Here is a 24,667-nt window from a genome sequence, read left to right on the forward strand (position 1 = left end):
AAATGACATTTTGCCATTCGTGCACCCAGGTTTGTCGCTGAGTACACCATCGCAGGCACTCCTGTCTGAGATGCAGCGTCAAGAGAAACCGCAGCCACGGTCTCCGATCTGATAGTCCGTGCTGCTGCAAACGTCGTCGAACTGTTCCTGCAGATGGTTGTTGCCTTGCAAACGTCCCCATCTGTTGACTCAGGGATCGAGACGTGGCTGCACGATCCGTTACAGCCGTGCGGATAAGATGCCTGTCATCTCAACTGCTAGTGATATGAGGCTGTCGGAATCCAGCACGGCGTTCCGTATTACCCTCCTGAACCCACCGATTCCATATTCTGCTAAAAGTTATTCGATCTCGACCAACGTGAGGAGCAATGTTGTGATACGATAAACTGAAATCGCGATAGGCTACAATTCGACCTCTATCAAAGTTGGAAATGTGATGGTACGCATTTCTCCTCCTTACATGAGGCATCACAACAACGTTTCACCAGGCGACACTGGTCAGCTGCTGTTTGTGAATGAGAAATCGGTTGGAAACTTTCCTCATGTCAGCACGTTGTAGGTGTCGCCACCGGCGCCAACCTTGTGTGAATGCTCTGAAAAGCTAATCATTTGCATATCACAGCATCTTCTTCCTGTTGGTTAAATTTTGCATCTGTAGCACGTCATTTTCATGGTGTAGTACTTCTAATGGCCAGTAGTGTAGTTATGCCACTCCAGATTGTAGTTAACTTTTTTGCCCAAAGACTATATTGGAATTGAACAGATTCTTTTCGATCGCTAATGCGACGCGAAATGGGCACAAAATCTCTTGTGTTAATTCAATAAAAATTTCATTTTAAGATTCTGCCTAGTGTTAATGCAGTCTGTTTTTGTAACTATAGAGGCCAAAGATGCTTCACTGCATTTAGTGTTACCCTCTGTATCCAGACAATTTGCTACAAAAAAAATTTTAATTGTAATTTAATGTTATATGAGGGTCGTTCGGAAAGTAAGAAATGTATTTTTTTCTGCAAACATTTTTATTTGATATAATCAAATGCAACTGTATTTAACATACAATTTGATACCCAAGCTATTTTTCTGCATGGTCACTACTCAAATTTAGGCACTTGTCATACTGGCTTACTAGTTTTCTATGCCTTCTGCATACTGAGTTGCTACCAAATTGTGGAACCACTGATTCACGACTTCTTTACGTTTATCATAAATTCCGTACTGTTGTCCACTCAAAAACATCTTTCAGTTGGGAAATAAATGATAATCACTTGCTGGTGAGTCCAGACTGTATGACAGATGTCGCTGAAGTGAGTTCTGTGTCACTGGCACTGTGTACAGACGTGCATTATCGTGAAGGAGATGACTCCACTGGTTAGCATTCTTCTCAACATGTAATTGAGTTTTTAATAGTGTAGCATGTGACAGTAGGCCACTGCAGTCCACTAATTTTGAAATGCCTGTCTTCTTAGATTTTTGTTTCGATTCTCACTTTGAGTCTCGATCAGCCGTCACTGAGAGCCGGCCCGAACGATCTCTGTTGCGAATATTCTTCCATCTGTCATTAAACGAGATATGCCACTTCAAGAATGTCACTTCATTTGTGACATTACCATAAACGTCAGTTATTCGTCTACGAATTTCGACGAGTTAGAGTTTTCGTGAATTTAAAAAGTCGATAACTCTGTACACCTCACACTTAGCGGGATCGTCAATTTTATCACACATTTTAAAGCTGGCACCAAACTGAAGCAGATGAGTATTGAGAATCGGCAATCAGTTGGCAGTGTAACAGTGGTAGGTGGAGGTGGGGGTGGATGTGGGTGTGGTTGTGCATGTGGAGGGACACGGTCGTGTGTCAAGATGTTCTTTACTTTCTGAATTACCCTTGTATAGTTCAGATGTTGTCAGTCTGGAAGCAATCTGCAATGTGTGACAACACAAGAAAAAAGCACAAGCCAAGGTCACTAAAAAAGCGTTTTACCAGATGAGCTGTGCTGTCCTCATTGGACCTGCAAGATGATGAACAGTAGTTGGTAGAATATTTTACAATCATGATATTACAACTTGTTAAACTGTCTTGTTACATAAACTGTGGACTTCCAACATACCTTATACTTTAAATTTTTTTACAGTACATTGTCTGGTAGTGTTGCAAATTGCTTCACATTGCATATGCATTTCCCTCTACTATGAAGATTACTGCTTATTGGCATGTCAAATATAAAAGTGTTATGTTCAAATTCTGGTTTCATGTTTATAATGTACATCTGAATGATCATACAAATTTAAAGCATTATGTATCTTATAACAATGTAGGTTATATAAAAATACATTTTGTGGTGATGTAATATCATGAAACTTCCTGCCAGATTAAAATGGTATGCCAGACCGAGATGCGAACTCGGAACCTTTGCCTTTCCCAGGCAAGTGTTCGACCGACGATATCCTTTCTTCCAGGAGTGCTAGTTCTGCAAGGTTAGCAGGCGAGCTTCTGTGATGTTTGTAAAGTAGGAGACGAGGTACTGGCGGAAGTAAAGCTGTGAGGACGGGGCGTGAGTCGTGCTTGGGTAGCTCAGTCGGTAGAGCACTTGCCCGCGAAAGGCAGAGGTCCCGAGTTCGAGTCTCGGTCGGGTACACAATTTTAATCTGCCAGGGTGTTTCATATCAGCGCACACTCCACTGCACAGTGAAAATTTAATTCTTGTAACATTGTGATTGTAAAATATTTTCCTATCAACTTCTGTTTGTCCTCTTGCAAATCCGATGACGGTGTATCTCTGACAAAAGTATTTATACCATAAAAGGCTTTTTTAGCGATCTTGGTTTGTGAAGTTTCCTTCAGATCGTATGTAACTTAAGGCTTTTATTTTCATTCTCTAATCTCTGGCACTAGTGATAAGTATTGTACATTTCAAAATCTTGTAGCTCTAGTGATAAGTCTTGTACATTTCAAAATTTTGTAACTAGTAGATACCTTTTTTTCTTCAGAGAATGTAAAATAATCTGGAATAAAGTTATTTCATCAAAGTATATCAGTTCCAAAGACAAATGAAACATTGCAGTTTTGCTTCATAAATACTTTGTTTCACTTCAATAATATTAATTCACTGGATTTTTTTCGCAGTAGACTAGGTCTAATTAAACTGCATTTATATATTACGAAAATTGAAGTGGAAGGGGGAGAAATGGAACAGAAGCGAAGGAACAAAGGATGTCGGCTGCACCCGGACTTTGCGAAATCGGCGGCAACGAGTGAAAATGCGTGCCGGCCTGGGATTCCGACCCGGGATCTCCTTCCTACTAGGCAACTGCGCTAACCTGTTCACCATCCAAATAGTGTGTTTATCACAAATGTGCAAACTATCGTGCCACTGCTTAGCTGACTCACGTTCCCACCTAGTGCAACCTATCTGCAGCTGATATCATTAGTTTCTTCCTTTTCCTGTCCTTTCTCCTCCCTTGCCCTTCAGTTTACGTTATGTGTATTACAGCTGTGGATCCTGCATGACTGTATACACACTAGACATTCGTATAATTATTTATCTACTTTCAGGCTGAATCATCACATAGAAATATTTAATTTTTAAAAAATAACTTACAGCTGATTTATTCTTGTCGCAGATTACAACATACGCCATGTAAAAATGTTAAGGGGGGTAGGTCGTCAAATGAGCTGACCTGGAGCAGGAGATGTACCACAGGACGTTTTAATCTCCACTGTCTATACTTTTACAAATAAATTCATAAAACCGAGTGAGGTGGCGCAGTGGCTAGCACACTGGACTCGCATTCAGGAGGACAACAGTTCAATCCCGCGTCCGACCATCCTGATTTAGGTTTTCCGTGATTTCCCTAAATCGCTCCAGGCAAATGCTGGGAAGGTTCCTCTGAAAGGGCACGGCTGAGTTCGTTCCCCCTCCTTCCCTAATCCGATGAGACCGATGACCTCGCTGTCTGGTCTCCTCCCCCAAACAATCCAATCTAAATTCATAAAACTTCGTCAGCATGACCAGGAAGGATGCAGGATTCACACTCATAGCAGTGGAAGTTCAAACACATAACAAAATAATTTTTTTTACATGTGAAATTTCATTTTTTCACTTACTTTTGGCCGCATTTGTTGCTATAAGTACACTTTTCTTCATAAGTAAGAGACATTCTTCAATGAATTTTGCACAGCATACACAACCTACTTACAGGTGCATGAAACTGTAGAATTTATTTAATTTATGAAAAAATGAATGAGGTGTTATATTTTAAACTTCATGTTTAGAAAGAACTCAAATTTTATATCTAATTATCTCAGTTTTTACCACAATGTTAATAGATTTGGAAAATTTTGGAGTTTTGCACTAAGGAGTTTGTGTTTAATAAGCAGTGCAAAATTCATTGAAGACTCTCTCTTACTTATGAAGAAAAGTGTACCTATAGCAACAAATGAAATTTCACACATAAAAATAATTTATTTTGTTATGTTTTTGAACTTCCACTGCTATGAGTGTGAATCCTGAATCCTTCCAGGTCATGCTGACAAAGTTTTATGAATTTATTTGCAGAAGTATAGACAGTGGAAATTAAAATGTCCTGTGGTGCCTCTCCTGCTCCAGGTTGGCCCGTTTCATGTCTTAACCCCCTTAAGTCAAGTAATAACATGCAATCATTTATAAGTGTGGCCAAACGTGAACACACACTGATGGGGTCTTGACTTAGACTGATCGCATTCCATTACAAACATTATTTTGTTTATTTTCATACACTGTTAAAATAATTGTTAAATGCAGTCGAGTGCAACTTCTGTCATCTTCTTGCAATGTGCGACAGTCAGCCTGGTGAGAATTTCACCTGGTGGAGAAAACCTGCCTGTGCAGCACAGAAAATTGCTGTCAGCTCTCATTCTGTTGCTGTGTTGCTGTTGTAAGGAAAACGAACAAGCGTACACAAAACACATTTTGCAGTCTTTCTATTTTAAATTACTGCTGCTGTAATCCCACTAGTTAACACAAACTGAGTATTAAATGTGACTCTCTCCCACTGCTCGGTCACCCTCCCTCCGATCCTTTCTCCCCTCGCCATCTTTCCGTGACACAGGTCCCGTCGAGCTGCAGTGTAGTCGGCCAGGACAGTGTGGCCGCACAAGAGTGTGTTTTCAGTTAACTCTGCAAAAGAGTTCCTTCAAAAGCTCGGCAACATTTTCAGTCTCCTATATGTGCCTGGCTATGACTCAACTGTACGGTAGATTGTTACTTTTACTCCTTCTGTTATTTATAGACGACTGAGGACTTCCCATTACTGCATTTGGTTGAGATGTATTAGTAGCACTTTTATGTTAATTACTAATATGCAATAGTGTTTAATTTTGTTTGTCAATTTCAACAGGAGCTGTGGTAGGCATTTGCCGTGCGAGTCCAAACGGTGGTACTGTAGTGGCCCCGAGGCGACACCTGACATTCAATGTCGGCGAGCGTGTCAAGGTCACGTTGGATGTTGCCTCCCTTAAGCAGCTGCAGGAAGGCCATGGAGGATGGAATCCACGTATGGCCAATGTGAGTAATGTTCTCTCTCTCTCTCTCTCTCTCTGTCTCTCTCTCTCTCTCTGTCTCTCTCTCTCTCTCTCTCTCTCTCTCTCACACACACACACACACACACACACACACACACTCTCTATGTGATCAAAAGTATCAGGACACCTGGCTGAAAATGACTTAAAAGTTTGTGGTGCCCTCCATCAGTAATGCTGGAATTCAAAATGGTGGTCACCCACCCATAGCCTTGATGACAGCTTGTACTCTCACAGGCATACGTTCAATCGGTGCTGGAAGGTATCTTGGGGAATTGTAGCCCATTCTTCACAGAGTGCTGAACTGAGGAGAGGTATCGATGTTGGTCGGTTGATGCCTGGCACGAAGTCGGCGTCCCAAAACATCCCAGAGGTGTTCTATAGGATTCAGGTCAGGACTCTGTTCAGGTCAGTCCATTAAAGGGATGTTACTGTCATCTAACCACTCCACCACAGGACATGCATTATGAACAGGTGCCCGATCATGTTCAAAGATGCAATCGCCATCCCCGAATTGCTCTTCAACAGTGGGAAGCAAGAAGGTGCTTAAAAAAAATCAGTGTAGGCCTGTGCTGTGATAATGCCATGCAAAACGACAAGGGTACAAGCCGCCCCCCCCCTCCCCCCCACACACACACACACGGTTAACCCGACCATACCATAACACTACTGCCTCCAAATTTTACTGTTGGCACTATACATGCTGCCAGATGACGTTCACTGAGCATTCGCTACACCCACACCCTGCCATCAGATCACCACATTTTTCCACTGTTCAGTCATCCGCTGTTTACGTTCCTTACACTGAGCGAGGCGTCGGTTGGCATTTACTGGCATGACATGAGTCTTATGAGCAGCCGCTCGACCATGAAATCTATGTTTTCTCACCTCCTACCTAATTGTCATAGTACTTGCAGTGGATCCTGATTGAATATGGAATTCCTGTGTGATGGTGTCGATAGATGTCTGCCTATTACACGTTACGACCCTCTTCAACTGTTGGTGGTCTCTATCAGTCAGCAGACGAGGTTGGCCTGTACGCTTTTGTGCTGTATGTGTCACTTCACGTTTCCACTTCACTACCACATCGGTAACAGTGGATCTAGGGATGTTTAGGAGTGTGGAAATCTCACGTTCAGACGTATGGCACAAGTGACACCCAATCACCTGACCATATTCGAAGTCCGTGAGTTCCACGGAGCACCCCATTCTGCTCTCTCACAATGTCTAATGACTACTGAGGTCGTTGATACAGAGTACCTAGCAGTAGGTGGCAGCACAATGCACCTAATATGAAAAAGTGTGTTTTTGGGGGGTGCCTAGATACTTTTGTTCACATGTGTACGTACGTACGTACATACCTACCTACCTACCTACCTTCCTTCCTTCCTTCCTTCCTTCCTTCCTACCTACCTACCTGCCTACTTACCTACCTATCGTAACTCCTTTCTGTTTGGTGAGTGAGTTGTTGGCCTTGTTGTTACTGTTTGGTGAACTGCAACCTGTATTCCATACTGTTCAGCGAGATGTGCAGTGTCACCATAGTATTCTGAAGCTTAGTTTTATCTCAGGCAGTGACTTTAGATTATTATACTGCTTGTCTTCAGTTACTGGATGATTGTGAGTACAGCAATCTTGTCAGTGGTCTGCACCAGGTGCCAGCTTTGTAGGGCAACAAAACGTGCTCTATTCAAAAGTTGTAAAGATATTTTTATTTTTTGTCATTTTGTTCCTGACACTTAATGGGAGCAGGTGAGCAACGAAAGAGCTCGGGGACTGGGCCTAACCCTTTTGCATCCACATGCGCGTTTTTCCTACTAAAATAGCTTTCAGTGGATGCGTTTTGTATTTCAGTTCTTTTCTCACACCCGATACTGACGTTTCGTAGAACTGCCGAGAGAATACTTCTGTTCGTCTACGCTCTCTTCTGAGCACTAGATTGCACTGGCAGTGTATTTCTCTGACTGCAGAAAATGACGTGGATGTCGTGATTTCCCAATCACTGTTAGTGGCAGTTTCACTCCTACTTACATTACAACGTGACGTTGATATTACGTGCTGTTTCTGTCGTTTGTAATAGTGACCTTTCTTCTCTTCGTTGGCAGCTAATTGTTTTGAATGAAACATCTTGCCAAGGAGGCCTGTTGCGGCAAGCAAATTACTGCTGCCAAGTCATTTGTTAGATGCAAGTGCTTTTTCCTATGTTATCAGGCTACTGACTAGAATTCCTTTACTGCAGTGTTGTGTAAGCCATTCGTAAACAGCTAAATGCGGATCTTCATTCTCACTTTCATTTGCATAACCTTCTATCTTCCCAACTCGCTGTCAGTTTGGGTTGCGTGCTGTTGAATAACATTGTTTTTCTTTTTTGATGCCGTAATTACTTGCTCCTTACCACTGTACTCAGCAGCAGGGGCTTTCTGCAAAGTTCCTCAGTTCACCACATCTAAAATTTCGTCTTTCTGTTCGAGGCCTAGTATAACTTGTTTCCTTTTAGGAGCCGTGGTACTGAATTGTAAAGAAAGTGACAATTTCAAATATGTACAGCATTGTTGAATATTGTAATTAACTAAAAACATTTTTGCACTGCTAATTCATTGTTGTGCCCGACTCTTCTATCTGGGCTGGATTACCGAGGCCGGACGACTGACGCTTGGGCACTGCCTGGACTTTCAGATTGCTTGCGCACTGCCTTTGACTAGCTTCTGAAGTTCTTTCTGTTTGTACTGTAATCGTGGACCCAAGTTGTCAACGAGGCACTGTCCAGGCTGGTGGCGCCTCCATAATGGTGTGAGCTGTGTTTGTAACGTTGATCAGTTGTAGAATTTTGGAACACGTATTATGTTCGAGTATAATGACTTTTCTGGAGACTAGAAATCTACTCTGTAGGAATCAGTATGGGTTTCAAAAAAGACGATTGTGTGAAACCCAGCTCACGATATTTGTCCACGAGGCTCAGAGGGCCATAGACACGGGTTCCCAGGCAGATGCCGTGTTTCTTGATACAGTTCCCCACAGTCGTTTAATGAGCAAAGTAAGAGCATATACTATCAGACCAATTGTGTGATTGGATTGAAGAGTTCCTAGATAACAGGACGCAGCATGTCATTCTCAATGGAGAGAAGTCTTCCGAAGTAAAAGTGATTTCAGGTGTGCCGCAGGGGAGCATCGTAGGAGCGTTGCTGTTCACAATATACGTAAATGACCTTGTGGATAACATCGGAAGTTCACTGCAGCTTTTTGCGGATTATGCTGTAGTATATCGAGAGGTTGTAACAGTGGAAAATTGTACTGAATGCAGGAGGATCTGCAACAAATTGACGCATGGTGCAGGGAATGGCAATTGAATCTCAACGTAGAGAAGTGTAATGTGCTGCGAATACATAGAAAGAAAGATCCCTTATCATTTAGTTACAATATAGCAGGTCAGCAACTGGAAAGAGTTAATTCGATAAATTATCTGGGAGTAGGCATTAGGAGTGATTTAAAATGGAGTGACCATATAAAGTTGATCGCTGGTAAAGCAGATGCCAGACTGAGATTCATTGGAAGAATCCTAAGGAAATGCAATCCGAAACCAAAGGAAGTAGGTTACAGTACACCTGTTCGCCCACTGCTTGAATAATGCTCACTGGTGTGGGATCCGTACCAGATAGGGTTGATAGAAGAGATAGAGAGGATCCAACGGAGAGCAGCGCGCTTCGTTTACAGGATCATTTAGTAATCGCGAAAACGTTACGGAGATGATAGATCAACTCCAGTGGAAGACTCTGCAAGAGAGACGCTCAGTAGCTTGGTACGGACTTTTGTTGAAGTTTTGAGAACATACCTTCACCAAGGAGTCAAGCAGTATATTGCTCCCTCCTATGTGTATCTCGCAAAGAGACCGTGAGGATAAAATCAGAGAGATTAGAGCCCACACAGAGGCATACCGACAATGTTTCTTTTCACAAACAACACAAGACTGGAATAGAAGGGAGAACCGATAGAGGTACTCAAAGTACCCTCCGCCACACACCGTCAGGTGGCTTACGGAGTGTGGATGTAGATGTAGACGTAGATGTAGATGGTGGAGCAGTACAGGCAAGTCACTGGCGCTAATCTTTGGTTTCTAGGCATCTTGGACACAGTGGGAGATTCGAAATACGCGAAAATGAACGTATGTCACAAAGTAGCCCCTACAGTCGCAAAGTAACCCCATTTTACACTATCTTGTAATAAGACTGTCACATGTGGTAAGTTCACGAGTGAGGAGGCTTTGGTGGAACAGGAGAAGTTGTTGCAAAGGTTGTTGTGGATGGTGGTGGTGGTGGTGGTGGTGGTGGTGGTGAGGAGTAAAAGAGTGCACTAGCAGAGGGTAGGCAGATGGATCAAACAGCAGTTTAGTACAAAATAAGATCCTAAAATAGAAATTTTTAAACCAAATGACAATAGAGATGATTTTGCTGGGCATCCAGTCACAAGTGATTATTGCCTATCTTTGCTTCACGAGTGAGTGTTGGCTATCTGTGCTGGTTATTTCTGCACTGACATACCTGAACACTGTGATGTTGATGTTATGGAATGTGTATTACGTTTTTGCGTGGAAAGGGTAGACTGCTACTCACCGCATAGAGAAGGGGTTGAGCCATAGGCAGGCACAATGAAAAAGAATTCGTTTTCACTGTGCTTGTTTGCAACTTGGCACCAGCTGCATGTGATGAGTAGCAATGTATCCTTCCTATATTTTTGTCATTCCATCCTGGATCTTGATTGTTTTATTTTAATGTGTATTATCTTCATGCTAGTTTGGAAGTAATTTACACTTAGTCAGTGAATAGTGGAAGCACAGAGTTTTTGAAAGGTGCACAAATAAAAATGAAAACTATGCTGGCTTAACAAGGTAGTATACACGTCCATGTCTATCCCCCCCCCCCGCCGCCCGTGCCCCCCCCCCCCCCCCACACACACACACACACAGAAAGTGCACAGGCTGAACACAAGTACCAGGATGGCAGTTGGATATGGTGGCGGTGCACCCATCTTACCTCTGGTTGATGTTGTAATTGGTTATACATCTCTTGAAAGCTCATATATTCATGCACTGGATAGATATTCTGGAAACTAATTGTATGAAGGATAATGCGAAATGAAGTTGACCACACCATAGATGAATGTTAAAAGTAACTCGTCCCATTTTATTTGCATTGTAACCCATGATGGACGGAGCAAGGAGGACAAAAAAGCAGACTGACACTGGTAAAAAGGGCACTCCTGGCCAAGAAAAGTCGATTAGTATCAAATATAGGCCTTAATTTGAGGAAGAAATTGCTGAGAATGTGTATTTGGAGCACAGCATTATGTGGTAGTGAAACATGAACGAATGGAAAACTGGAAAATAAGATAATTGAAGCACTTGAGATGTGGTGTTACAGAAGACTGTTGAAAATTCTGGTGACAGTTAAAGTATGACATATGGAGGTTCTCTGCAGAATTGGTGAGGAAAAGAATGTGTGGAAAACACAGACAAGAAGAAGGGACAATACAGTAGGACAAGTGTTCAGACATCGGGGAATAACTGCCATCATACTAGATGGAGCTGTTGAGGGCAAAACTGTAGAGGAAGACAGAGATTGGAACACATCCAGCAAATAATTGGGCAGGCCGAGTTAAACCAGTCAAGAGACTGAGTACTAAAAAATAATCCACATTGTTGATGGCCCGTTCCAGTTTTATACTGTACAGGTAAAGAAATGTGAATATCATCCTTCACAAACACATCTGGAAGAGAACTAATTCAACCATAAATCATAGACACATAGCAATTTGAAGTTACATGTTTACTGTTTCACACGAACTTACTCACCAAAACACAGAAGTGCTGCGCTGTCAAAAGATACATGAACAAACAGACAGAGCTTTGCTCTGCTAGGTTGTTGTTGTTGTTGTTGTTGTTGTTATGGTAGTCGTCTTCAGTCCAGAGACTGATTTGTTGCAGCTCTCCATGCTACTCTATCCTGTACAAGCTTCATCATCTCCCAGTACCTACTGCAGCCTACATCCTTCTGAATCTGCTTAGTGTATTCATCTCTTGGACTCCTTCTACGATTTTTACCCTCCACACTGCTCTCAAACACAAAACTGGTGATCCCTCAATGCCTCAGAATATATCCTACCAACCAATCCCTTCTTCTAGTCAAGTTGTGCCACAAATTCCTCTTTTCACCAATTCTATACTGGGTGGTCCATTGATTGTGACCGGGCCAAATATCTCATAGAATAAGCATCAAACGACAAAACTACAAAGAACGAAACTTGTCTAGCTTGAAGGGAGAAACCAGATGGCGCTATGGTTGGCCTGCTAGATGGTGCTGCCATAGGTCAAACGGATATCAACTGTTTTTTTTTTTTAATAGGAACCCCCATTTTTATTACATATTTGTGTAGTACGTAAAGAAATATGAATGTTTTAGTTGGACCACTTTTTTCACTTGATGTTAGATGGCGCCGTAATAGTCACAAACATATGGTTCACAATTTTAGACGAACATTGGTAACAGCTAGGTTTTTTAAATTAAAATACAGAACGTAGGTACGTTTGAACATTTTGTTTTGGTTGTTCCAATGTGATACATGTACCTTTGTTAACTTATCATTTCTAAGAATGCATGCTGTTACAGTGTGATTACCTGTAAATACCACATTAATGCAATAAATGCTCAAAATTATGTCCGTCAACCTCAGTGCATTTGGCAATACGAGTAACGACGTTCCTCTCAACAGCGAGTAGTTCACCTTCTGTAATGTTCGCACATGCATTGACAATGCGCTGACGCATGTTGTCGGGCGTTGTCGGTGGATCACGATAGCAAATATCCTTCAACTTTCCCCACAAAAAGAAGTCCGGGGACGTCAGATCCGGTGAACGTGCAGGCCACGGTATGGTGCTTCGACGACCAATCCGTCATGAAATATGCTATTCAATTACACTTCAACCGCACGCGACCTATGTGCCGGACATCCATCATGTTGGAACTACATCACCATTCTGTCATGCGGTGAAACATCTTGTAGTAACATCGGTAGAACATTATGAAGGAAATCAGCATGCATTGCACCATTTAGACTGCCATCGATAAAATGGGGCCAATTGTCCTTCCTCCCATAATGCCGCACCATACATTAACCTGCCAACGCCGCTGATGTTCCACTTGTCGCAGCCATCGTGGATTTTCCGTTGCCCAATACTGTATATTTTGCCGGTTTACGTTACAGCTGTTGGTGAATGACGCTTCGTCGCTAAATAGAATGCATGCAAAAAATCCGTCATAGTCCCGTAATTTCTCTTGTGCCCAGTGGCAGAACTGTACACGACGTTCAAAGTCGTCACCATGCAATTCCTGGTGCATAGAAATATGGTACGGGTGCAATTGATGTTGATGTAGCATTCTCAACACCGACATTTTAGAGATTCCTGGTTCTCACGCAGTTTGTCTGCTACTGATGTGTGGATTAGCCACAACAGCAGCTGAAACACCTACTTGGGCATCATCATTTGTTGCAGGTCGTGGTTGACATTTCACGTGTGGCTGAACACTTCCTGTTTCCTTAAATAACGTAACTATCCGGCAAACGGTCCGGACACTTGGATGATGTCGTCTAGGATACCGAGCAGCATACATAGCACATGCCCGTTGGGAATTTTGATCAAAATAGCCATACATCAACACGATATCGACCTTTTCCGCAGTTGGTAAATGGTCCATTTTAACACGGGTAATGTATCACGAACCAAATACCGTCCGCACTGGCGGAATGTTACATGATACCACATACTTATACATTTGTGACTATTACAGTGCAATTTATCACAAAGTGAAAAAACTGGTCCAACTAAAACATTCATACTTCTTTATGTACTACACGAATATGTAATAAAAAATGTGGTTTCCTATTTAAATAAACACAGTTGATATCCGTTTGACGTATGGCAGCGCCATCTAATGGGCCAACCATAGCGCCATCTGGTTTCCCCCTTCCAGCTAGACAAGTTTTGTTCTTTGTAGTTTTTTCATTTGACGCTTATTTCGTGAGATATTTGGCCCGTTTACTATCAATGGACCACCCTGTATAGTACCTCCTCATTAGTTACGTGATCTACCCATCTAATCTTCAGCATTCTTCTATAGCACGACATTTCGAAAGGTTCTATTCTCTTCTTGTCTAATGTACTTATCGTCCATGTTTCACTTCATACATGGCTACACTCCGTACCAATACTTTCAGAAAAGAGTTCCTGACACTTACATGCTTTCCTTGCCATTGCCAGTCTACATTTTATATCCTCTCTACTTCGACCATCGTCAGTTATTTTTCTCCCCAAATGCAAAACTCCTTTACTACTTTAAGTGTCTCATTTCCTAATCTAATCCCCTCAGCATCACCCGACTTAATTCGACTACATTCCATTATCCTCGTTTTGCTTTTGTTGATGTTCATCTTATATCCTCCTTTCAAGACACTGTCCATTCTGTTCAACTGCTCTTCCAAGTCCTTTGCTGTCTCTGACAGAATTTCAATGTCTTCGGCGAACCTCAAGGTTTTTATTTCTTCTCCATGGATTTTAATACCTATTCCAAATTTTTCTTTTGTTTCCTTCACTGCTTGCTCAAAATACAGATTGAATAACATTGGGGATAGGCTACAACCCTGTCTCACTCCCTTCCCGACCACTGCTTCCCTTTCATGCCCCTCGACTCTTATAACTGCCATCTGGTTTCTGTACAAATTGTAAATAGCCTTTCGCTACCTGCATTTTACCCCTACCACCTTCAGAATTAGAAAAAGAGTATTGCAGTCAACATTGTGAAAAGATTTCTCTAAGTCTACAAATGCTAGAAATGTAGGTTTGCCTTTTCTTAATCTAGCTTCTAAAATAAGTCATAGGGTCAGTATTGCCTCACATGTTCCCATATTTCTAAGGAATCCAAACTGATCTTCCCCGAGGTTGGCTTCTACCAGTTTTTCCATTCATCTGTAAAGAATTCGCGTTAGTATTTTGCAGCCGTTACTTATTAAACTGATAGTTCGGTAATTTTCACATTTGTCAATGCCTGCTTTCTTTGGGATTGGAATTATTATGACCCCCCCCCCCCCCCCCACACACACACACACACACAACTGTCTTCCTATGTTGTGCCCATTCTACCACTAGGTCTTTCCTGGCCCATGGTGAGTGTACTGGAGTAAGGTGGGCTGCAGGGTGGGGTGGAGGAAGATGGAGAGAGGTGGGAGGTAGGGATAGGGTTGGGGGAAGTGTCTAGCAGCTCGTGTGAGAGTGGGGAGCCATCTGTTGGCTAGTTGTGGGTGCAGAAAGAGGGGACAGGTGGCAGTCGGGTGTGTGTGTGTGTGTGTGTGTGTGTGTGTGTGTGTGTGTGTGTGTGTGTGTGTGTGTGCGCGCGCGCGCGGAAGGGGGGGGGGGGGGGGAGTGCATTTCTCCTGCAGTTTGAGAAAGGAATTTCATTCTGAAAGCTGGCGAAGCAAAGCTCTGTAGTGTTTAATAAAAAAGAAGAAGAAAGAAAAAGGGGGTTTTAAAAAATCGTTAATGGCTGTGAAAAAAGGGAAAGAATGAAATGCAAATCGGACTTCGTATTACAGAAAAGTTATCGGACTTCGCAATTCGGAAAGGCTATTGTTGGGGTGGTCCTTGTGGTGTTTCTGAGCAAAAGTCAAACCAATTTCCACTACAAAAATTATTTGCAAAGGCCGTCCATTGTCTCTCTAGAGCGGAAGCTTAATGCAGACGTAAAAACTTATTAGCTAGTCTTGGTCGGATGAAGACGAAAAAACTTATTGACGTGTAGACGTATTGTGGAAGTTTGTATGACATTTGGAGGAGAGAAGCAACATAAAATAAATTGCGTTTAATATCAAGACGGTTTTGTATACATTAGAAATTCCTGGACAATGAAACTTATTGCAAGATTTCGGAGCAGACGTTTCACGCAGAAATGAAGTAGGAGATTTTTGAAGACCTGGATGCCACACGAAAGAAGACATGTTAACTTGGTAAAGGATGAACTCTTATCTACGCCATTTCCCCCTGTCAGTTACATTTTGTTATTCTCTGTTCTTTTTCAAATAATTTTTGTGGTGGAAATTGGTTTGACTTTTGCTCAGAAACGCCACAAGGACCACCCCAACAATAGCTTTTCCGAATCACGAAGTCCGATAACTTTTCTGTAATACGAAGTCCGACTTGCATTTCATTCTTTCCCTTTTTCACGGTCATTAATGATTTTTAAAACCCACTTTTTATTCACCATTTCTTCCCACATTTTCAACCTTTTCTTTTCTTCTCTTTTTCTTTTTTATTAACCACTACAGCTCTGTACCTCTCATTCGTGTATCTGTCAACAGCACAGCAGTTTTGCCTTTTGGCGAGTCATCTCTCTGTTCCTAACTAATTTATTATTCTCAACCGGAACTTTCCGTGCATTATTTCATAGCCGGCCGCAGTGGCCGAGCGGTTAAAGGCGCTACAGTCTGGAACCGCACGACCGCTGCGGTCGCAGATTCGAATCCTGCCTTGGGCATGGATGTGTGTGATGTCCTTAGGTTAGTTAGGTTTAAGTAGTTCTAAGTTCTAGGGGACTTATGACCACAGCAGTTGAGTCCCATAGTGCTCAGAGCCATTTGAACCATTATTTCATACGAGATGTTACAGAGCCGAGATATTTGGTGGTTGCAGACACTTTACATTAACTGATGTCTTTGTGAGTATGAATACTGTCAGCAGACGTTTCGCACGCAGATGTAACTCGTGTGATTACCAGCCACAAACTTAAAAGGCATAATTAGACATAAAGGTGTTGCATGTTTACTCACTGGTCACAGACTTTTACACAAACCGACATAATGGTGTTGTCTGTGTGCTGACCAGATGAAGACCGGCAATTTTGGGGGCAGGTTGCCTATGTAAAGACAGGCATAAGAACATGAAACTACGTAATGTTTTGAAAATTGACTAAATTAGATTTTACTATTCTGAATGGATTCTTAAGACTTTAGTATTATCTGGTTTATGAAAAATGTTTCTGGTTCACAAAAGCATATGAAATATAATTATTCATCCATAGTCTGAAATCCCCTATTTACAAGTAGGCATCCATCTTGACGGAGTTGTCTCATTTTTGGTGAAAGTGTAGCTTAAAGTCCAACTTAAAGATATCACTGTAGGTGTTCGAAATGGTCACAATTAACATCGACACACAAATGATGCCACCGAACTGCAGCACGAACTACTGACTGCAACGTGTTTAAGTGGATATTTGCACGTGAATGTACAACGGATTCTCGAAGTTTTCCCAGTGTGCACGGCTTTTGTCTAAATGACGTCCTTTAGTGTTCCCCACAGGTAAAAGTCCAGAGGAGTTAGCTCTGGGGAACATGGTGGATACTCCACAGCACCTGTACACCCTATCCATCTTCCTGGTAGATTTTCACTGAGATATGTCCTAACACGATTTTGGTAATGGGCTGGGGCACCATCTTGTTGAAAATAAACTCTTCCATCTCGATACAAGTCTCGGATGGCAGGTAAAATGGATGTCTGATTGAATGACCCAATCAAGCCCCGGTAAGACAACCGACACCACACATTTACTCCCAGCAAATTCACAGCTTTGTCTACACGGACGTTCGGATTTTCGGCGGGGTAGCACTTCCACTTTGCTGGCTTCAGAATTCGCCGAACACTTGAGCGACCCACTCCAGTTTCACGGGCACACTGTCTCACAGACTTCTGTGGTGAGCGAGTGAATTGTTGTAACACATGACGGGAGTTAGCTGGACTTGATACTGTTACAAGGCGTCCAGATCGTTGTTTGTGTACATCTTTAACACAGCTTTCGGCTTCAAATTTGTCTCGAATGCGACAAATCGTTAAACGTGTCGGTGGCTCTGTTTGATACTCATTTTGCCATTGCCGTTGAACCTCGATGTTTTCGTACTTAAAATACCACTTCAAAACTGACTTCCTTTCATCGAATGCAAACCTTGCGCCGGCCATGTTTACTCGAGTAACTAGGTGCAACTGAGAACAAAACACTGACTATCTGGTGACAGAACAAAACAATGCAATACAATGCTTGTGTTTCGATTGCCAGAACTACAAACTATTACACTACCAAAGATGAAACCACTCCGTCAATTAGTTTGCCAGTTATGAACTTTTACACAGTGGATACATTTTTTTTTTATCCCTTTGTATTATGCAGTAATCTCTGTTTCTGACTGTATACCTTACAAGTTCCCTACCATTATGAACTGTTCTATTGGTTACATATCTACCCAGTGATGGTCAACTATTCTTTTAAACTTGAACAAGATTTCTGTACATGCTCCTGCCCTGTGCTGAAAGTTTCAAGTTCCTCACTGAGGTAGGACACTACTGATTTTTTATCTAGTTTACTGAGGATATAGATCATTCTGCTTGTTTACATTGTCCTCAGTGCTTTGGTAATCACTGCTGTTGCCACAACCGCATCAAGGGCTCTTATACCAGTTTCGATGTGAACTTCCTCAAAAAGGATTGTGCGTTGTTCCTTTTTGTTGACATTTTAAAAGATCACTTGACTATATTCTGCTATGGTAGTCATTGAAGGCGTAACGCATTACACCTGTGTTAAAATAACGCTGACCACTTTTCCCATTTTATATAAAAATACAATATTTCAAAGAAAAGAAAATTTTACAAACAATAATTACTCAGTTTTTACAAAAATGTTTAGTTAAAATAGGAAAAATCTTAGCACTGTTGCTATAGCTAATTGGTATTTTGGTTTTTTTACCCAGTTATTAGTAAAAAATAAAAACACGTGTTATAACTAAGACCAAAGAAATACCAAAAAATTCCAGTTATTGAGAAGTAAAATACCGGTATCGGTTTTAACTGGTCGGCTCATCCCATCCTCAGAGGAGAGGCAGCAAATGTGTGTTGTAGGAATCCAGCACACAGGCAGTGGAGCTGTTGTGTTTGTGCAGTTAGTGATGTGATGCAGTGATGTGGAGGTATGGAATGGGGAAGGGGTGGCAGGACGAGGGAAGGAAGGGAGAAACACTGGCTGGAGGGTGTGGGTGCACGGTCAGTGGAGACCGAGGCGACGAGGACTACGACAACGGAGGACGTGTTCTGAGGATGACTCTCGTGTGTGTAGTTCTGAAAAGCTGGCTGGTGGAAAGGATGCGGAGGGACCGGGTCGTGGAGAGCAGCCACTGAATTCACACTCTCGTCTCGGCAGCACGTCAGTTGCCAGGTGGTAACTCCCCTGCCTTGGAGATACACTGCGTCTATTTGTCCTAATGACGTGTGAAAGAAATAGAATATTCCTGCGCAATATGCTCTCCAAAACAAACACTTAACTATAACGTAATGCTCGCTTGAGGTCACGACTATCCTCCTTTGGTTAGACAGATGACGGTATAACACATCACTTACTCCAAAGTGATGTACTATCCCTCACTTTACTAACATTTCACCCCCTCCATCCTCCATCTCCCATATCTACATCTACATCTACATCCATACCCCACAAACCACCTTATGGTATGTGACTGAGGGTACCTCGAGTACCTCTATCGGTTCTCCCTCCTATTCCAGTCTCGTATTGTTGGTGGAAAGGAGGATTGTCGGTATGCTTCTGTGTGGGCTCTAATCTCTCTGATTTTATCCTCATGGTCTCTTCGCGAGATATACGTAGGAGGGAGCAATATACTGCTCGACTCTTCGGTGAAGGTATGTTCTCGAAACTTCAACAAAAGGCCGTACCGAGCTACTGAGCGTCTCTCCTGCAGAGTCTTCCACTGGAGTTGTATCTATCATCTCCGTAACGCTTTCGCAATTACCAGATGATCCTGTAACGAAGCGCGCTGCTCTCCGTTGCATCTTCTCTACCTCTTCTATCAACCCTATCTGGTACGGATCCCACACTGGTGAGCAGTATTCAAGCAGTGGGCGAACAAGTATACTGTAACCTACTTCCTTTGTTTTCGCACTGCATTTCCTTAGAATTCATCCAATGGATCTCAGGCGTCTGCTTTACCAACGATTAATTTTATGTGGTCATTCCATTTTAAATCATTCCTAATGCCTACTCCCAGATAATTAATGGAATTAACTGCTTCCAGTTGCTGACCTGCTATATTGTAGCTAAATGATAAAGGATCTTTTTTTCTATGTATTCACAGCACATTCCACTTGTTTACATTGAGATTCAATTGCCATTCCCTGCACCATGTGTCAGTTCATTGCAGATCCTCCTGCATTTCAATACAATTTTCCATTGTTACAACCTCTCGATATATCACAGCATCATCCCCGAAAAGCCTCAGTGAACTTCCGATGTCATCCACAAGGTCATTTATGTATATTGTGAGTAGCAATGGTCCTACGACACTCCCCTGCGGCACACCTGAAATCACTCTTACTTTGGAAGACTTCTCTCCATTGAGAATGACATGCTGCATTCTGTTATCTGGGAACTCTTCAATCCAATCACACAATTGGTCTGATAGTCCATACGCTCTTACTTTGTTCATTAAACGACTGGGGGGAACTGTATCGAATGCCTTGCGGAAGTCAAGAAACATGGCATCTACCTGGTAACCCGTGTCTATGGCCCTTTTAGTCTTGTGGACGAATAGCGCGAGCTGCGTTTCACACGATCATCTTTGTCAAAACCCATGCTGATTCCTACAGAGCAGATTTTTAGTCTCCACAAAAGTCATTATACTCAAACATAATAAGTATTCCAAAATTCTACTACTGATCGACATTAGAGGTATAGGTCTATAGTTCTGCACATCTGTTCGACATCCCTTCTTGAAAACCAGGATGACCTGTGCCCTTTTCCAATCTTTTGGAATGCTACGCTCTTCTGGAGATCTACGGTACACTGATGCAAGAAGGGAGGCAAGTTCCTTCGCTTACTCTGTGTAATATCGGACTTGTATCCCGTCAGGTCTAACAGCTTTTCCTCTTTTGAGCAATTTTAATTGTTTTTCTATCCCTCTGTCATCAATTTCGAAATCTACCATTTTTGTGATCTGTGCGGCAATCTAGAGAAGCGACTACAGTGCAGTCTTCCTCTGTGAAACAGCTTTGGAAAAAGGCATTTAGTATTTCGGCCTTTAGTCTGTCATCCTCTGTTTCAGTACCATTTTGGTCACAGTGTGTCTGGACATTGTTTTGATCCACCTACCACTTTGACATAAGACCAAAATTACTTAGGATTTTCTGCCAAGTCACTACATAGAACTTTACTTTCGAATTCATTGAGTGCCTCTCGCACTACATTTCGCTTCATGTAGTTTTAGTTTGTCTGCAAGGCTTTGGCTATGTTTATGTTTGCTGTGAAGTTCCCTTTGCACCCGTAGCAGTTTTCTTACTCGGTTGTTGTACCACGGTTTCTCTTTTCCATCTTGATCTTGCTTGGCACATACTCAACTAATGCATATTGTACGATGGTTTTCAACTTTGTTCACTGATCCTGAACACTATCTGTACTTGAGATAAAACTTTTGTGTTGAGCCGTCAAGTACTCTGAAATCTGCTTTTTGTAACTTCTGCTAAACAGAAAAATCTTCCTACCTTTTTTAATATTTCTATTTACAGCTGAAATCACCAATGCTGTAACCACTTTATGATCGCTGATTCCCTGTTCTGCGTTAACTGTTTCAATTAGTTTGGGTCTGTTTGTCACCAGAAGGTCTAATATGTTAGCGCCACGAGTCGGTAATCTGTTTAACTGCTCAAGGTAGTTTTCAGATAATGCATTTAAAAAAATTTCACTGGATTCTTTGTCCCTGGCACCCATTATAAACGTTTGAGTCTCCCAGTCTATATCTGGTAAATTACAATCTCCACCCAAAACTATAACATGGTCGGGAAATCAACTCAAAATATTTTCCAAATTTTCCATCAGGTGTTCTGCCACAACAGCTGCTGAGCCAGGGGGCCTATAGAGACATCCAATTACCATGTCTGAGCCTGCTTTAACCGTGACTTTCACCCAAATTATTTCACATTTCGGATCTCCGTCAATTTCCTTCGATACTATTGCACTTTTTATCGCTATAAACACGCCTCACCCTTCACTGTCCAACCTGTCTCTGTGGTATACATTCCAATCTGAGTTTAGAATTTCATTACTGTTTACATTTGTGACCGTTTATTAATGAGAGCTGTTCTTGGACCTTTCTATGGACGCTCCTGCAGTTTACTATTACCACATTAATATTGTCATTCCACATTGCATTTTGCCTACTGCTACCTTGTCGCGTCTCAGGAGCGATCTTGTCGGGCCTAGGGAGGGAATTCTCTAACCTAAAAAACCCACATGCGCACTCCACACATACGCCACTACCCTTGTAGCTGCTTCCTGCGTGTAGACCTATTCAGGGGGACCCTACATTTCTCCACCCGATAGCGGAGGTCGAGAAATTTGCACTCCAGATCTCCGCAGAATCGTCTGAGCCTCTGGTTTAAGCCTTCCTCTCGGCTCCAAACCAGAGAACTGCAATCGGTTCTGGGAACGACACTACAAATAGTTAGCTCAGATTCCAGCCCGCGAGCGAGGCTTTCCGCCTTCACCACCTCTGCCAACTGCCTGTACGAACTGAGGATGACCTCTGAACCCAGACGGCAGGAGTCACTGGTGCCGTCATGAGCAACAATTTACAGTCGGAGTTGGGTGCACCCAGTGCTCTCTATCGCTGCCGGCAGGGCCTCCTCCACATCTCGGATGAGACCCCCCGGCAAGCAGACAGAGTGAACACTGGCCTTCTTCCTCGAGCTTTCTGCTATTTCCTTAAGGGAAATTCCAGCAGCATTTCCTGAACATTTGTGAAATTACAACGTGTATATTGCATACGGTTGTGCTATGAAATAAACAAGTTAAGCATTACAAGGAGTCATCTGGTGACATTATTTGCAATTACATTGTATTCGGCTGCTACTCCCTTGTTTTAAGATACTTTTTGTATGTCTCTGTGCCCAGACTAAAGAAATCGTCATTCAAAATAACAGAGAGGCTGAAACCAGTTGTGACAATAGAAACAGTGTAACACTGCTTTTTATGTTCTCAGAATCAACTTTTCTCCGCTGTTTACAGTCTTTATTATCTGCCTGTTCAAATTTTTTTGTAAACATTGTTGATTTGCATTGGCTTTTCTGTTGTCCTAATTATAAATTCCTCACCATTTCAAATCACTTTTATAAACACTCATGGAAGGGGGGCAGGAGAGCTGGGGGGAAGGACTTACATAATTGACATAAAATGATTCTTCTAAGTCATTGGCTTTTCACAAAAAGTAGTGTTTACAGATATTACACAGTTAACTATCTTAAAATGTTGTGTGATTAGGGCCTCCCGTCAAGCAGACGGTTCGCCGGGTGCAAGTCTTTCGATTTGACGCCACTTTGGCGGCTTGTGCGTCGATGGGGATGAAATGAAGGACAACACAACACCAAGTCCCTGAGCGGAGAAAATCTCCGACCCAGCCGGGAATCGAACCCGGGCCCTTAGGATTGACATTATGTCGCGCTGACCGCTCAGCTACCGGGGGCAGACGTTAACTTTCTTGAGGTGTAGCCAATGTAACGATAATCATGTTGTGTGTAGTGTTGCCGTTAGTTGCGTTATTGAATCAGATGGCTAACTTCTTCATAATCTGATTGGATAGAAAGTTGGCAGTGATCAACGAGAGCTACAATAGTGCCTCTGCTGGTATTGCATGAGAACAGATTTCTAACTATTGCACATGCAGTACTCTTTAATATAAATATGTGAGCTAAATGGGAATTATTGGCATACTCATTTCTTAAACGAAGAGCAGTGATTTTCATTTGTGGGAAGATGTTACCACTTAGTGTATCATCTATGTTTATATAAAAACATGATGATTTTTGTAGTGGTTGTTAGACTGGGACCTGACAGCGCAGCTAAAATTTAGCTCCACATTCTACTGTATTATATTCTATCCTAGAGAAGCCTGTTTCATTGTATTGTCACATATCTACATACAATCAACAACACAATGACAATTATCAAATGCAGTTCTCTCATTGGGTCCACCATTTTACGTAATCAGTAAACACTGTCTGTTGCAAAATGGTAAACAGTACTTTGCATTTTTTTCTTAAATAAAATTAGAGTATGATGCAGTGAGTTTTATGATTTGATGTTATATATGTATCTCCTTTACACTGTGGCGCTGTAGACGAGTGTGTAACAAATGTCCAGGTCTTGTAATATGAGGTATGTCCACAAAGTAAGTTCCATTTGGTTATATAAAACAAACATATACAGATACAGAAAAAATATTTATTGTACAGAAATCTACAACTGTTAAACTACTTTTCTACACAGTTCCGAAATTTTGTAGGCACTTATCATAGTGTGGCACAAGTTCTTGTATGCCTTCTTCATAGAAGGTTGCCGTCTGTTTATTCAACCTTGTGGTAACATGTTCTTTCAGCTCATCATAATTGTTAAAGTGATGACCACCAAGGACAGAGATTAGGTGTAAGATGAGATGAAAGTCGCTAGGAGTGAGGTCCGGGTTGTACAGAGGATGATCAAACGCATCCCGGTGAAATTTTCATAAGAGTTGTTTGGTCACATTCGCCGTGTGAGGTCTGGCATTATCGTGGGGAGAAACAACACCTTTTGGCAGTATTCCCCGGTGCTTGTTCTGTATTGCACAGCGCAATGTATTAATGGTCTCGCAGTAACCGTGTGCGTTGGTTGTTTGGCCTCATGGTAAGAAATCAATCAGGAAAATGCCTTTCTATCCCAAAAAACAGTGCACATGACTTTTCTAGGTGTCAAGATTTGCTTAGGCTTAACCTTTGTGTGGGTTTAAGTGTGCCTCCATTCCATTGATTGCTGTTTTGTTTCAGGGGTGTCGTACGATACCCTAGTTTCATCCCCCGTGACTATCAGAGAAAGAAAACCATTGCCTTCTTCATTGTAGTGTGTCAAAAACTGAAGTGCACTGCCCATCTGTCATTTTTTGTGTTGTTCAGTAAGAATTTAGGGTACCCAACGTGAGCAAAGTTTTCAAAATTTCAGT

General features: G+C 42.1%; 1 protein-coding gene across 1 annotated transcript in view; it reads left to right on the forward strand.

The window, feature by feature from the left end:
• The window catches only part of LOC124719963 (E3 ubiquitin-protein ligase MIB2), a 215,178-nt gene that overhangs the window by 75,013 nt on the left and 115,498 nt on the right, over nt 1-24,667 (forward strand). Inside the window, exon 6 of the mRNA XM_047245178.1 lies at nt 5,374-5,540. Coding sequence (XP_047101134.1) covers nt 5,374-5,540 — 167 coding nt within the window. The remainder of the gene's footprint in view (nt 1-5,373; nt 5,541-24,667) is intronic.

Source organism: Schistocerca piceifrons, chromosome 11 (genome assembly GCF_021461385.2).
Source record: "Schistocerca piceifrons isolate TAMUIC-IGC-003096 chromosome 11, iqSchPice1.1, whole genome shotgun sequence".
Classification (NCBI taxonomy): Eukaryota; Metazoa; Arthropoda; class Insecta; order Orthoptera; family Acrididae; genus Schistocerca; species Schistocerca piceifrons.